Source organism: Neoarius graeffei, chromosome 3, assembly GCF_027579695.1.
Source record: "Neoarius graeffei isolate fNeoGra1 chromosome 3, fNeoGra1.pri, whole genome shotgun sequence".
In the NCBI taxonomy this organism is placed as follows: Eukaryota; Metazoa; Chordata; class Actinopteri; order Siluriformes; family Ariidae; genus Neoarius; species Neoarius graeffei.
In genome coordinates, this window is record NC_083571.1 from 118824342 (window position 1) to 118839698 (window position 15357).

General features: G+C 41.6%; 1 protein-coding gene across 1 annotated transcript in view; it reads left to right on the forward strand.

Annotated features, from left to right (window-relative positions):
• LOC132883895 (serine/threonine-protein kinase D3-like) overlaps positions 1-8056 on the forward strand; it is a 105092-nt gene extending 97036 nt beyond the window's left edge. Inside the window, exons 14-19 of the mRNA XM_060918002.1 lie at positions 904-1010; positions 1228-1389; positions 1573-1671; positions 1764-2031; positions 2287-2372; positions 4947-8056. Of these exons, the coding sequence (XP_060773985.1) occupies positions 904-1010; positions 1228-1389; positions 1573-1671; positions 1764-2031; positions 2287-2372; positions 4947-5120 (896 nt within the window). The 3' untranslated portion in view covers positions 5121-8056. The remainder of the gene's footprint in view (positions 1-903; positions 1011-1227; positions 1390-1572; positions 1672-1763; positions 2032-2286; positions 2373-4946) is intronic.
• Positions 8057-15357: the final 7301 nt, after the last annotated feature.

Below are 15357 nucleotides of genomic sequence, written 5' to 3' on the forward strand. Positions count from 1 at the left end.
TCCGCGTGGGTTTCCTCCGGGTGCTCCGGTTTCCCCCACAGTCCAAAGACATGCAGGTTAGGTTAACTGGTGACTCTAAATTGAGCGTAGGTGTGAATGTGAGTGTGAATGGTTGTCTGTGTCTATGTGTCAGCCCTGTGATGACCTGGCGACTTGTCCAGGGTGAACCCCGCCTTTCGCCCGTAGTCAGCTGGGATAGGATCCAGCTCGCCTGCGACCCTGTAGAACAGGATAAAGCGGCTACAGATAATGAGATGAAATTGTAACCAATTTATTCCAAGATGTCTTCTCAAGTAAAATTATCTGTCCATGCAGCAAGATAATCACTAGTATTAAGTAATTTTCTTCTCAAATTCAGTTTACATTTTTTTGCAGTGATTTTTACATAACAGACATTAGTTTTGAGATGAAATAACACAAGGCTACTGGGATTTGTACAGAAAAACAGAAGCAAGTGCCAGTCTGCAGAGGAGCTGTGGCAGATTCTCCGAGGTGCTCAGTAAAACCTCATTTAGTTTACTATTGTTTACGGCTCTTTACAGTGTTTACCTTTTACGTAGAAATGTTTCAAGTCATTATTTTTGAAGGCATCTTTACAGCATTTCTTTGCATCTGCCAAAGACTTTTGCACAGGACGAGATATAAGGAGACAGTACAACAAAGTGAATAATAAAATAAGACGATGTTTTTAGAGAGGCAAGAAGGGCTTGCTTTTTTGTCCGTGCCATACAAATAAACTTTTATTAGTGGAACTCTTTTGTGTTTTCTCCTAATGAGTGCATTCACTCACAAACAATATAGAACGCTGATGGAGACACACAGACTTCACCACCAGACTGTTTTGTTTGAAATGCACTTTGTTAATGTCAGTCAACCCCATTTTATGTTGTTTCTCATTTAAAGGCAAGCACAGAAAAACCAAGCGAGACGTCGCCATTAAGGTCATAGACAAGATGCGTTTCCCCACCAAGCAGGAAAGCCAGCTGCGGAATGAAGTTGCCATTTTACAGGTAAAACACACATTTTGGATCTAAAACAAATGTTTTTGATTGTGGAGTGTTGGATTTACACGTATGTCCATTCGTTATTGCAGTGTTGTTGTTGCCGCCTTTGTGATACCTTAACATTTAAATTCTTAACATTTTAAAAATAGCTCTCTGCCAACACTGACACTCTTTATCTCTATCTCTCTCTCTCTCTCTCTCTCTCTCTCTGTCTGTCCTTCAGAATCTGCACCACCCAGGCATTGTAAACCTTGAGTGCATGTTTGAGACTCCTGAGCGGGTGTTTGTTGTCATGGAGAAGCTCCATGGAGACATGCTGGAGATGATCTTATCCAGTGAAAAGAGTCGCCTTCCAGAGCGGCTCACTAAATTCCTAGTGACTCAGGTGAGGAAGGATCCTTCTGCCCAAAAGACAAGCTGAAGATCATGCTGAGGAACTTTAGCAAGACGCTTTAAAAGCAGTTTGATATTCTACACGTTAGGCTAGATTACAAAAAAATAGCCCATAAACACTGACTCAAGACAAAGCTCATACTAATCCCACCATGTATCTGTTGATTTCCATCAGATTTTGGTGGCTCTGAGACACCTCCATTTTAAGAACATTGTACATTGTGATTTGAAGCCTGAGAATGTGCTTCTGGCATCAGCAGAACCTTTTCCACAGGTGAGCACGGGGTTTTAAAATCACATTTAGCACAATAACACGAACCGTGTCCTTAAAATTCACACCTCACGCTGCCTTTACACTAACCGCAGGTGAAGTTGTGTGACTTCGGCTTCGCCCGCATCATCGGAGAGAAGTCGTTTAGGCGCTCGGTAGTGGGCACACCGGCATACCTGGCTCCTGAGGTGCTGCGTAGTAAAGGCTACAACCGCTCTCTGGACATGTGGTCAGTTGGCGTCATCGTCTATGTGAGTCTGAGTGGAACCTTCCCCTTTAACGAGGACGAGGACATTAATGACCAGATCCAGAACGCTGCCTTCATGTACCCGCCCAACCCCTGGAAGGAAATCTCTGGAGAAGGTAGGAGGCTGGAGAGACAGCGACAGAGAGAAAGGGTGGATCTATCATTTTGGCTAAGGTGGAGGAGGAAAGCTTTTCTTGCATGCCAGAAGTGTACTTAAGTGTAATCAAGTGCTATGATCTATAGTTAGAAGTATTTTTATGGGATGTGTAATATACGATCCAGCATTGTTAAACCTAAATATGTACCAAAGCCCAGCGGTATTACAGACTGGACGTCTAAAGAGTCCTTCTGGGTTGTTTTTCTTCCACCAGCGATTGACTTAATCAACAACCTGCTTCAAGTGAAGATGAGGAAACGCTTCAGTGTCGACAAGTCTCTCAGCCACCCCTGGCTTCAGGTATGGAGTACCTACACAGACATATCTTATTATTCTCTCCACATTCACTGGATATGAGCAATCGCGCGCTCTGATTGACTACTCTACTACTAGGATATCAGCTCATATACCGTGAGTAGAGAAAAACAAAATGGCGGAGCGTGTTGCTGAACCAACCGAGGACGAAATAAAAACTCTACTTGAAAACAAAACCCCCCAAAAATGTTATCAGGTATTTAAAAGAAACAGAAATACCGGTAGCTAAAAGAATATAGTGCCCCCCCCACCCATTTTCTCCTGCTCCACACTCCAGCCCAGTGGGTGGCGGTAATGCACCTTTAAGTTGGTTTGCCAACCTCCAAAAACCCTGAAGAAGACCCAAAAAAATACAAAAAAAAAGCAACAAAATATGGAATAAAAGTATTTGATGGTCAGAACGTATCTTTTTATTTTTCAAGAATTATTATTATCGCATTTTTCACAAGTTGCTCCGGTCATTTCACTGGTTTGTTTACATTCTAAGTGGAAATGATTTTGTCGGACATTTTGTATAAAATTTTTATTTATTGAATTTGCAAAAAATAAAAATGCTCTGTTTCTCAAAATCCAGTGAATGTGGAGAGAATAAAACAGTTATTCCACTCAATCTTGTCGTACAGGGATTACAGCCGACTCAGTGCTACGCGCCTCGTCGCCCATCAGCTCATGTGCGACTCGATTTCGTGGAATAACTGTTAATTATATGTGGTGGTCTCAGAAAACCCATCAGACGTCACTGCAGCTGAATTTTTAAAAAAGATGAACAGTCACGTTTGAGCCAAAAATGGGTTTTTCAGTCTATAACATACTTTGACATCTCTACATTAATTACCCATACATTTATTTCTCTTTTTAGATTAGATTATATAGAACTTTACTGATCCCTTTGGGAGGGTTCCCTCAGGGAAATTAAAATTTTAACCTTGCCTCGGTTATCTGCTTGCAAAAATCATCTTGTATATATGATGGACACGCCCAGATCACTGCACGGGCTTCATATGGCTTCAGCCTAGGGGCCCCCACGCCCCCCGCCTTGCAGGGGGGCCCCCAATTGGTCAAAAGAAAAAAAACCCTTCATATTCATTGGCTCAAAATGAATATTTAAATAAATGGACGCTGATTGGGTGAGGCAAATCCGCCTTCCATATATAAACGTTAGACATCACGCATAACGTTACTCCACAGTTGAACAGTGAACATGTGTGACAGAAAATACGAGCGCGGTGCTCAAAAGCGCAAGGCGCAACGGCAAAAAGCCCAACGTGACAAAGCTCTATTGAGCAATAAACCAAAACTAACAGGGTTTTTTAAACCTAATGAAACCCAACTGGCAAGTGCAAGTCATCATGACACTAGTGTTTAATAATGTTTATATAATATTTATATATATATAATTATATAATATAATTATATAATGTTTAATAAGTTAAATAATGAAAAAAAAACAAAAAAAACCTTTAAAATGTAGAAAATAGACAGTTCTTTACAGGTAGATGGGATAAGATGGTGGTGGCCGGGGGGGGGGCCCTACAGCAACTTGTAGCCTAGGGGCCCCTGGCCATGTTAATCCGGCCCCGATGATGGAGGTGGTTTAATAAACACCATAGCTTGCTGGAAGATGTTTAAACCTTTGCTACTAAAGTGTGATTTCAGGGAAGTCTGTAATTTTCAGAAGTATATATTTAAATACAGTACCAGTCAAAAGTTTGGACACCTTCTAATTAAATGTTTTTTTCTTTATTTTTATGAATTAAGTCACTTCATGTCTTAAACTAATGATGGATGTCGTCTCTCTTTACCCAGTTGTTCGGTTCTTGACATAATATGGATTACTACAGTTGTGGTGTGTAATAGTTATTTACTGTATTTTTATTATTTACTGTTTACTTTTTATCTCAAACGCATTAAGGTAAGAAACTCGTCCACTAACGACCTTCTGACGAGACACAGCTGTTAATTGTAAAGTATTCCAGGTGACTCCCTCATGAAGCTGCTTAAGAGAATGACAATCGTGTACAAAACACCATCATGGGAAACACTGGATACGCTGAAGAATCTAAAATATCAAACATGTTTTGTTCTTGGTTTTTAACATTTGTTTTTGTTTACCCCATAATTCCATATATGTTCCAGATGTTATTTCATAGTTTTGACGTCTTCAGTTTTGTTCTACAGTGTAGAAAATACAGAAACACGTATGAATGAGTAAGGGTGTACAAACTTTTGACTGGTACTGAATATAGTAGAAAATTTCCAAATTTCACCATGTAAAAGGTTTTCCCAGGCTGAGACACTTATATTTCTTTGTACCTCTGTGACAAAGGAAGGCTGAAACATTTTTTTTTAGTGATTTCAGATGTTTTGAACAAAAATCTACTGAACAGTGAAATTTTCCCTTTGCCTGAATTTTTTTTTTTTTTTATTTCTGCCTCCTCCGGGTCTTCAGTAATGTCACACAGACTTGTGGTTCAGGACAGTAAGATACTGTTATATATTAGTAACTCACTGAAACATTTCTTCAGCCTGAAACGTCTGTGTTTGCTGCTGTCCTGACAGGACTATCAGACGTGGTTGGATCTGCGGGAGTTTGAGACGCGGCGAGGCGAGCGCTACATCACTCACGAGAGCGACGACGCACGCTGGGAGGAATATGCTGACGAAAGAAACCTTCCCTATCCCAAGCACTTCATCATGGCTCCCAACTTGGAGGACATGGAGGAGGACCCCTAGAGGCCAGGACGACTTAGTACACCTGCTTCTGAACGTCAGAGGGGATCTTTAAGACCTTTTCTCTTGGCGATCTGCTCACTCAGTGTCGAGACTGGCAGGACGAAATCGAAGGAGTGTAAATGATCTGCCTGATGAAACAGTGTGGACAGGCAGTGATTAGGAACGTAGCATCTGTGAAGAGTCACTCTGGATCTGCGCACAAGGACACGGCACACGCATTCAGGGTGTTTCTTTCCATAACATCCCAGAGACCCGCTCTGTCTTTTCGCTCACTGCCTTTTCACCAATCTAGCGTTTGGATTGAACTGTAACAGCCAGTTGCCCTGCCATTCCACCCACCTCAGGCACAATGAACATGGGGTGGGAATGAAAACACAACTGGTAGACGTGGGAAGTCTGCACCCTCCGAAGATATATATATATATATATAATTTTTTTTTAAATACTGTCATTGAATCACACAGTTCGGAGCATTTAACACCACAATATTTAGGTCTTTTTTTTTTGCAGATGAAGTGATTCTCAGCTGGAACACAAAGCTTGTTTATGCAGTTGGACTGAAGAGAATATGAATAATGAAGGCACTGCAAATATCGACCCTCGTTTATGGAAACTTCCAGAGATCTATGACGTGTCTGAGATGGAGCGAAAGATATGACTTCATGAGAATCTCTATTTCCAGCTTAAGTCTTTAAACTGAAATCCATGGATTCAGTGTTTCTTATTAATACAAATGTGAACATTTTTGTGGCTTGTTATGTTCGCTGATGTTTCCTGGAATAACACTGTGTGTCAAGAGCAAGTTTGAAAATCTCAGTCTGTGGCTGGCATTTCACAAACGGACGCGATGAAGGAATAAACAAATGAAGACGATAAGCCTGAGAACCGGCCACTTTAAACACTATCGGTTTGAAATGATATCAAATGGTTTGTGAACTGAAAAGTCGTAAATACTGAGAACTTCTGGGGGAATAAAGGTTTGTGGCTATTTTTTATTAGTTGTTTTTAAGGCTTTCGTCCTTATTTTATTTTCATTATGTAATTTCTAAAATGTTGCTAACTCTCACAGACTGAACCTTTTGCCTGACACTGTTCCTCACGTCGGCCTCGCTATAAACTGAGATACTCTCAAATGTTGGTGATTTTTTTTATTTGAATTTTATTTCACTCCAGAATTAGAAATTTACATGTTTGAATTTCAAAAAAAGTTATCTATGACAGAAAGACACACCGGCTCTCCTGGTAAGCTGTGTTTGGACAATTTCAGCTTTTCTTTCTTTGTTTCGAACTCGAGCCTGTGAATGGCGGTTAAGCGAGACTTTCCCAACGTCTGCATTCAACTTTCCTGGTTCCTGAAATCAGAAGGAAAACTGTGGCACTGATGGCGCTCTGTCCACATTGGCAATTTAAAGTCACCCTAAGCTGACTTTAACGTAAACCTGCAGAATTAATAAAAACCTTCAACTTTACAAGTACTGAAAATGTGAAAGGAGTGTTCTTGCATCATAACATGTAAGAGCCAATCAGGATCCAGTATGCAAATACAAGCAGCTTAACACTGGTACATTATTCATGTTTATAGAATGTGAACTTTTATTTTTCTGGACTGCTTTCTGGTATCAGATGACTTTTTTTTTTTTTGTGGAAGACCTCAAGCAATTTATTATTTAATATACAAAACATTATGTTCATAAAAAAGGTTTCCGGTTTCTTGACCAATTTTTATTACTTTTAGCCAACACTGGTGTTTGGAGTTTTGCCACGCAAGTAAATGTTAATCACGAGGAATAACCTGATGTGTTATAGCGTTTTGGCCATAAAATAAAGAAATAAAGTAAAATGTGCACACTTCTACCCCAAATGTAGTCAGTCAGCTAGCACAGGTTTGGTATTTGCCTTAAAACACACAGTTTGGCTCAGTGATAGAATTCTTACATTAAATTGACTACAAACCATCAGAATAATTGTTTTTCTTTCCCTGAAACAAAAAATAACTGCACCAAGTAAATCAGAACTACTGTATATTCTCATCTGATTTTACTTGCAACATTCAATTCTACCTTCAGTCTGAGCCAAACCTCCTCCCGGTGTTTATTTGGAGTGACACCATAAAAATTGCTTCGGACGAGAAAGAAATTTGGCTCCTGATTGCAGCTCTGCGACATCCTTTTATTCATTTTTATAGATAACAAAGTCATACAGTGTCAGAATCCACATAATCAAATCTGTTGCAAATGGAACGTCTCAGCACGAATCGAGGTGAGTTGAGGATTTAGTCAGGTGGTTTGTACAATTCTACTTTTTTTCCTTTTTTTTTTCTAGCACGGTCCTAAAGAAGCAAACATCAAATCCAAACCATGGAGGAAATTGTCAGGGTTTTTTTTTTTTTCTTTGACTGTTCTAATATTTTAAGCCTATTTTAATCTTAAAGCCATCTGATTGCCTTTTTATTGCAATAGAGGGATTTCGTCAGCAGGTCTCGGAATGCTCTGAACTGTGGGAATTGTGAAGGACATGCACAAGTGTTTTCCAAACAAAAACAAGATCGCTCTGGCTGTTTTTCTGTCTTTCTATGCAGCTGGTTCACTTTTCATGCTGTTGTTACATATTTCCTGACATTACGATTGAAATGGGAGCCATTGCCAATAAAGCAAACTTCAGATGGGATCACAGGAGAACAGATGTATAAAATATGCCTTGGATAATTAACTGGGGAAAATGAGAAGGTTTGGGAGAATCCTATATTTTCGTATGTCAAGCCGATGTGACATGCTGGAGAGAGATGACATGTGAGCAGCCATATTTTTACAGCATGTAACATTAATGACGTGATCCTGAAAATCTTTGTTAGTCTGGGTTGCCACTGGACTGGCAGCAATCGTTGTTTTGTATATTTTTAATATTCACGTATCTAATAAAACCTTTCTTCTGTATAACTTTGTCATGCCCAAGTGTGAACTGTTACTTTTTAAAGGAACTTTTATCCTGTAGTCAAGTCAAATCAAGCTTATTTTTATTGCACTTTTAACAATAAACATTGTCGCAAAGCAGCTTTACAGAAATTTAAAGACTTAAAACATGAGCTAATTTTATCCCTAATCTATCCCCAATGATGAAGCCTGTGGCGACGGTGGCAAGGAAAAACTCCCTCAGACGACATGAGGAAGAAACCTCGAGAGGAACCAGACTCAAAAGGGAACCCATCCTCATCTGGGCAACAACAGACAGCCTGACTATAACATTAACAGTTTTAACATGAAGTCAGTTTCGTTGATGTTATAAACTCTTCACTGATGGAAACTTGAGTGCAAAACTGTTCATGACAACTGCAGTCCTAAAGTTAGCAAGACAACTGTAGTCCTCAGCCATAAAAGCATTACTGTAAGAGTCCAGAGCGATGTAGTAAATGGCAGTTAATGTAGAAGTAAATCCTGACGTGATTATGGAAGATAAAACATTACATCACACACTGTTAGAAAACACCCCAGTCTTAGAAAATAAACGCAACCAGAATACAACATGACGCTTAAAAACAAACAAACAAAAAACCTGTATGTATCCGATAGGGGGTAAAAAATTGTCACAAAATACAATTTTAGAAAAACAACTGCAGCACTGTGTTCATTTTCCCAGGAGAGTACTGTAGTTAGCTTTGCTAATATTATCTCCCAAGTTAAAAAAAACTACTGATATGGAGATATTTGATAGTCAATTTAGCTAACAAATTTAACCATTTCTCAGCTTGGCATCCATCCATCCCTCCCCCCCGGTACTTAGCTAGGCTAATAAGTATTAGGCTAACCAGGGCCGTTGACAGCTTTGGCTGGGCCCGGGACAAAATAATCTGAGTGGGCCCCCCCCCCCAAATAATCTGAGTGCCCCCCCCCCCCCCCCCCACACACACACACACACACGCGTGCACGCACATCGCCACACAGCAACCACCCACACCCAACCCCTCTTTTCACAGTCTCCATTCACTCCAACCCTTAAATAACAGGTATTCCAAGCCCATTATAACAGTCAACCATTTTATTTCAACATTTCAACATATTTACAGTTTGAACATTCCCTTAGTCTGCAACTATTCAGGTGCGAAATGCAATGCGCCGGACTTTTGCTGTGGCAAAGTCGTCAATAAGGTCATTGAAGTCCAGCTTCTTTGCAAGTTCGCGCTCTATAGAGAGCATAGCCAGCCCATTGAGCCTCTCCTGTGACATGTTTGAGCGCAGGTAGTTGATAAACCAAAATGATTGTTTACGGGATGGAACTGGGCCTCAATGAGAACGGAGTTATGGCTTTCCCAAAATCTGAACATAGAAGCATCACCACTAGTGATGTGTACAGTGAGTTTTTCAGTGTATTTTTTGTCTTGTTATTCATAAACGTCCTTTCCGTACTCGATTTAGAATGTTACAAAAAAATTTGACACCCTCCCAACCACGTAACATTAGCCTATCTGACCTGGGGGCTGACACGTTTATTACGGATAAACCAAAAGGATTACAACGTTCCCTGGATATAGAACTGGACCGAGAAGATTTCAAAATCTTAACGTGTCAGCAACAACAATAAAACAGAGGTTGTTTTATTAATTTAGGGCTTATTAGGCTACTTTCATTAATTGCGCTTTTCATACAGGCCTATCATTTTTCACTTGAGCAAGGGAATTGTTTGAAGAATATCCAGTCTAAGCGAAAGTTTAATGTTTTGCAACAGACTAACCTCAAAACACCCCATTTATAGCCCATTCGTTACATTAAACTCTATCTAGCTGGCAATTTCACATGCCGTCGTATCTACACGGGATGATTTCCAACAAAATAAGGTTTAATTAACAAGAGGCAGCGTTCCACGGGCTTTCAGCTAACCGGAGTCCAGCTCAGCTCAGCTCAGCAAGCGTGCCTAAAACATTTGGATATGATTGCCACATACATATACACATACAAACAGCCACTCAAATCTCCACTGCCAAGCCTCTACCTCTCCAACGCCAGATCCATGTAAACAACACGGACGATTTGGAATTACCTTATTCTATTCTATAATCGGCTGGTCAGTGCTATACTCAATACTTAAGTGACTTACCCATCCAGTGAGGATTATTTTGTTTACAAGATGCCACATCTGAGTCGCTGACAAATCCTGAATTTCTGTAAAGATAACTGTGCAGAGGTTTATAAGCACGCAGTGCTTCACCACTGAACAGCGAGGGAAAGTTAATGAGGTAATTATACACGTCTGGGTATTCCGCTGGCAGTTCAAAATCCGGTCGTGAAAACTCCGTCTGGAAAACCATAAGGGTCACAAATCTGTAGATGGTTTATTTTAGACATGTATCTAGTTATCTGTTCATTAGAAAAATGAGCCGTGTAGTCCGTCGGTTGAAATTGATCCATTCTGTACACGAGTGCAGCAGTATTCAGCGGTGTTTTTGACCGACAAGATGGCGGTTGTGTACTTTCCGGTCACGTGACTGCAAGATCTCTATAGTGCCGTGTTATTTGGCGCCTTAATCAAAGACCAAACCATTTCTGCATTAGGGGTGGTACGTGGGTTCTTGAATCTATTTTCGAAGACAATAAAGGCAAAAGAACCAGAAATCATTCATTGAATGCAAATATAGCACATTTTTCTCCCCCAAATCAACACATTTTGAAATGAAACAGAATGATTAATGGCATCTTCATGAGGGACCAGTTCTGGGCCCCCCCTCATGCCTGGGCCCAGGACAAAATACCCGGTTGTCCCCCCCTGTCGACGGCCCTGAGGCTAACACTTAGCCAATAGTAGCTAGGGCAACTAACGACCTCTGTCAGCTTTGTTGGAAGAGGTTGTTTTCGCCTCCATTTGTTTCTTTGTTTGTTCCCAGTGTAACTCAAAAAGTAGTGAACAGATTTGGATGAACTTTGGAGGAAAGTTGAGCCACGGGCCAAGGAACAATTTATTAGATTTTGACACAAATCTGGATATGTATATGGATCCCGGATTTTATTTTGTTTTGCTTGTTTCCAACGTAACTCGGAAAGTAGTGAACAGATTTGGATGAAATTTGGTGTACAGCTTTAGTATTATCCTCGGTTCAAGTGACTTGATTTGGATGTTGATAATATGTGGCTTGGCGGAGGTATCCACTCTACTGAGTGCCCTTCTAGTTTATTATGTCACCAAATTTAATGAAACACTAGCAAACTATTTACCATTAGGATAAATATAAAGCTGCTAGTGAGGAGGAAACTGGGAATCAAATCGTCTGCAAATAATCTCATCTCATCTCATTATCTGTAGCCGCTTTATCCTGTTCTACAGGGTCGCAGGCGAGCTGGAGCCTATCCCAGCTGACTACGGGCGAAAGGCGGGGTTCACCCTGGACAAGTCGCCAGGTCATCACAGGGCTCTGCAAATAATATATTCAGTATTTCTGTTTTCACCCAGATGCAGATAAGCTTCTGCCTTTTCTAATATCAGAATATTTCATGGAGTGTTCTCATTATCATATGAACATATCATAATTTTCTTGCTCTTAACGAAACTATGCTATACACTCACTGGACACTTTATTAGGAACCCCCACATACCTGCTGTTCCCTGCAGTTCTGTAATCAGCCGATCCCTCGACAGCAGCACGACGCATCAAATCCCACAGACACAAATCAAGAGCTTCAGTTAATGTTCACAATGTTCAAACATCAGAACGGGAAACACTGCGATCTCACAGTGTGACTTTCTCTCACTGTGGTATGGGTGCTGGTTTGATCCAGATGGACTGGTTTGAGTATTTCAGAAGCTGCTGATCTCCTGGGGTTTTCACACACAACAGTCTCTAGAGTTTACACAGAATGGTGCAGAAAACAAAAAACACTGAGTGAGTGAGCGACAGTTCTGTGGGTGGAAACAAACGCCTTGTTGATAAGAGAGGGTCAGAGGGAAATGGACAGGAAGGATATAGTAACTCATATCATCACTCTTTACAACCGTGGGGAGCAGAAAAGCATCTCAGCATCCATCTTAGAATCAAAAACAAGTTCCTATTAAAGTGGCCAGTGAGTGTGTAGTCCAACTTATGTTCTCATGCTACATTTGCGCAGTATGAGGATGTATAATGTTTACATTTAAAACAATGTTTTAGATTTTTGATCGCATTGATTACATTTCGCTGTATGTTAGAGGCATCCCCAACACAATAATGCACACAGCCATGAATATTTATTAGCCACGACGTAAACAATGATGCAATCATTTGTAGCTCAGGACTCCAATAAAGCACATTCCGGAGATCAGGGGTTCCCAAACTTTTCCATGCCAAGGCCCCCCAAACAGCATTAGCTTCTGGCCGGGGACCTCCTTTGCAAACCCACAGACAGTGCTACAAAATATGTAAAGAAACATCAACTTTTAGAATGTTTTCTCTTACTTTTATTCAATAGTCAATAATTGTTACATTTGTTTAGCATAAGAATATTATTAACTAACATGTTTTCAACACAAATATTTTCGCACTGAACAATAAACTTTTCAACAAACTGTTGATAAGAACAGCACAAAAGAAATCAAACCACTCTCGTGTGTGTGTGTGTGTGAGTGAGTGACAGACGGTTTACACTAGTGGGAGGGATGGGCTTGGTGGCTCCTACATAGTTTGTCAACCCTGGGTTTAATCTCCGTCAGTGCCATACGCATGTCACTGTCCGCATGTAGCCGTGCTCTGTGTTTGGGTTTGAGTGCCTTTAAAGTTGAAAAGCCAAACTCACACAAGTAGGTTGTTGCAAAAGGGAGACGGCATTTCAGTGCCCTGTCAGCCAAGCTGGGATCGTCCTTTCTTACATGTAGCCAGTAGTTAGACAGGGGAAGAGCCTCAGAGTCCATTTTTAAATCCCCTGAGTTTGTCATCTCAATCAGCTCCTCTTGTGACTTTAAGCCCAGACTAGAACCGACCCCGGGGGCAAAGGGGTTCCTAACCCAGTTTAAATGTGTTTTCGAGGTCAGGGAAATAGTCTTTGAAATCTCCTTGGAGGTGCTCCAGGTGGGACTGGATCAATGGAGAGACGGAGCCCAAATCATCACATGACAGCAGCTCCTGGTGAAGTAGTGGGAACATTTCTGTAACTCCCTCCTGGAGCTTGTTTGACCACAGCATGGTCTTTTTGGAAAAAGCACGCACTTTGTCGTGCACCCGGAGTATGTACGGTACGTGTCACGTCCTTGCATGCTTTGATTCAGTACGTTTAGATGCTGGAAAATGTCTGACATGTCTGCAAGTTTGCGGATCCAGGTTGCATCGGTGAACCGATCTGCCAGCTGATGCTTTTCAGATGAGAGGAACTCTGCAGCCTCCCTTCGCAGCTCATAGACACGGTTCAAAACTGCGCCCCGTGACAGCCAGCGCACGCTCGAGTGAAGCAGCAGCCCCTCAAAACGAGCGCCCATCTCATTACAAAGCAGTCTGTGTTTCATGGGACGGGCTTTAATAAAATTCACTACTTGTATAACCTCCTGTAGTACCTGATTCAACTCGTTATCCATCCTTTTTGCGACCAGTGCCTCGCGATGGAGCGTGCAGTGTGTGGCCACTACATGCGGGGCCTTCTGCTTAATGAGCGCGGTCACTCCACTGATCTTCCCGGTCATTGCCGCGGCTCCGTCCGAACACACCCCCACACAACGGGCCCAGTCCAATCCGTTAGACTCGATGTAATCGTCCAAAACTTGAAACATGTCTTTCCCAGTAGTTCTTCTTTCAGATGCTTTACAAAATAGTATTTCCTCACAAATCTTTCCTGTGAAATAAATCTGATGTACACAAGCAGTTGGGCCTCATTGGATAAATCTGTGCTCTCGTCCAGCTGAAGTGTGAAGTATTCGCTGGCTCTCACCTGCTCCAGCAGCTGAGCAGATACGTCTTGAGCCACGTCACCAATCCGTCGGCTCACGGTGTTATCAGAGAGTGGGACAGCATCCATTTTTTTGGCAGCATCCTCACCAAGCAATTCTCGGACAATGTCTTTGGTGGCTGGTAAAATCAAATCTTCTCCAATTGAGTGAGTTTTTTAGCACGAGCAATGTGGTACGAGGCTAAAAATGATGCCTTCAGGGCCGCTCGGGGACAGTACGGTAGCTTGCTGGGTGAATGCAGCAGATTGCCTGACCAAATGCTCTTCTTTGCGTCTGAAGAAATCTACTGTTTTTTCGGCATCTGTTGGATGTTTTTGTACCAAGTGATGCTGAAGTTTCAAAGGTTTTAAGCACTCGTTTAACAGGGTCTCCAGACAGAGGACGCATTTCGGGCAATCATGGCCATTTTTCTGTATGGCTGTAAAGCTATACTTAGTGTATGCTGCCTCATATTTTCGGATTTTAGTTGGCCAAGACTTCTTAGTTTTTTTCGCAGCAGTGTCGTCCACAGCAGGGCTGTTGGTTTGTTCCTTCGGTCTCTTCTTCAAAAACCTGTCCATTTTGCGCTAGCAATACGCTAGCTTGAGGAGCAAAGCAGCTTGATAAATGGCGCAAACCGCAACATCACAGGCAATCGGAGAGATGAGCATGGCAAACGTTTCGATATGATGTATTATTATTAATAATTATATTTTATAATAATGATTAAAAATCTAATTACAATATATTTAATAATAATTATTTTTTAAATATATATATTTTTTCACAATTTTTTTGTTATCGTCCCTCCAACTTTCTGAGGCCCCCCTAGCGCTCCCTGGCGGCCCCCTAGGGGGCCGCGGCCCCCACTTTGAAAACCTAGGCCCTAGATCACCTTTGCATAGATTTATTTCCTGAATGTTAGTTTTAAAATGTATACAATATTTTTGGCTATTTATAGTCAAACAAGAAGCCTTTATTTGTCACATGTACACTCAAGCACCGTGAAATTCATCCTCTGCATTTAACCCATCTGAAGCAGTGAATACACGCACAAGTGAGCAATGAGCACAACACACACCCACCCACACACACACACACCCACCCACACACGCCCACACACCCAGAGCAGTGGGCAGCTACACTACAGCGCCCGGGGAGCAGCTGGGGGTTTGGTACTTTGCTCAAGGCACTTCAGCCCAAGGCCAGTCCATGTTAACCTAACCGCATGTCTTTTGGGAAACCGGAGCACCTGGAGGAAACCCACACAGACACGGGGAGAACATGCAAACTCCACACAGAAAGGCCCTCGCCAACCACTGGGCTCGAACCCAGAACCTTCTTGCCGTGAGGCGACAGTGTGAAC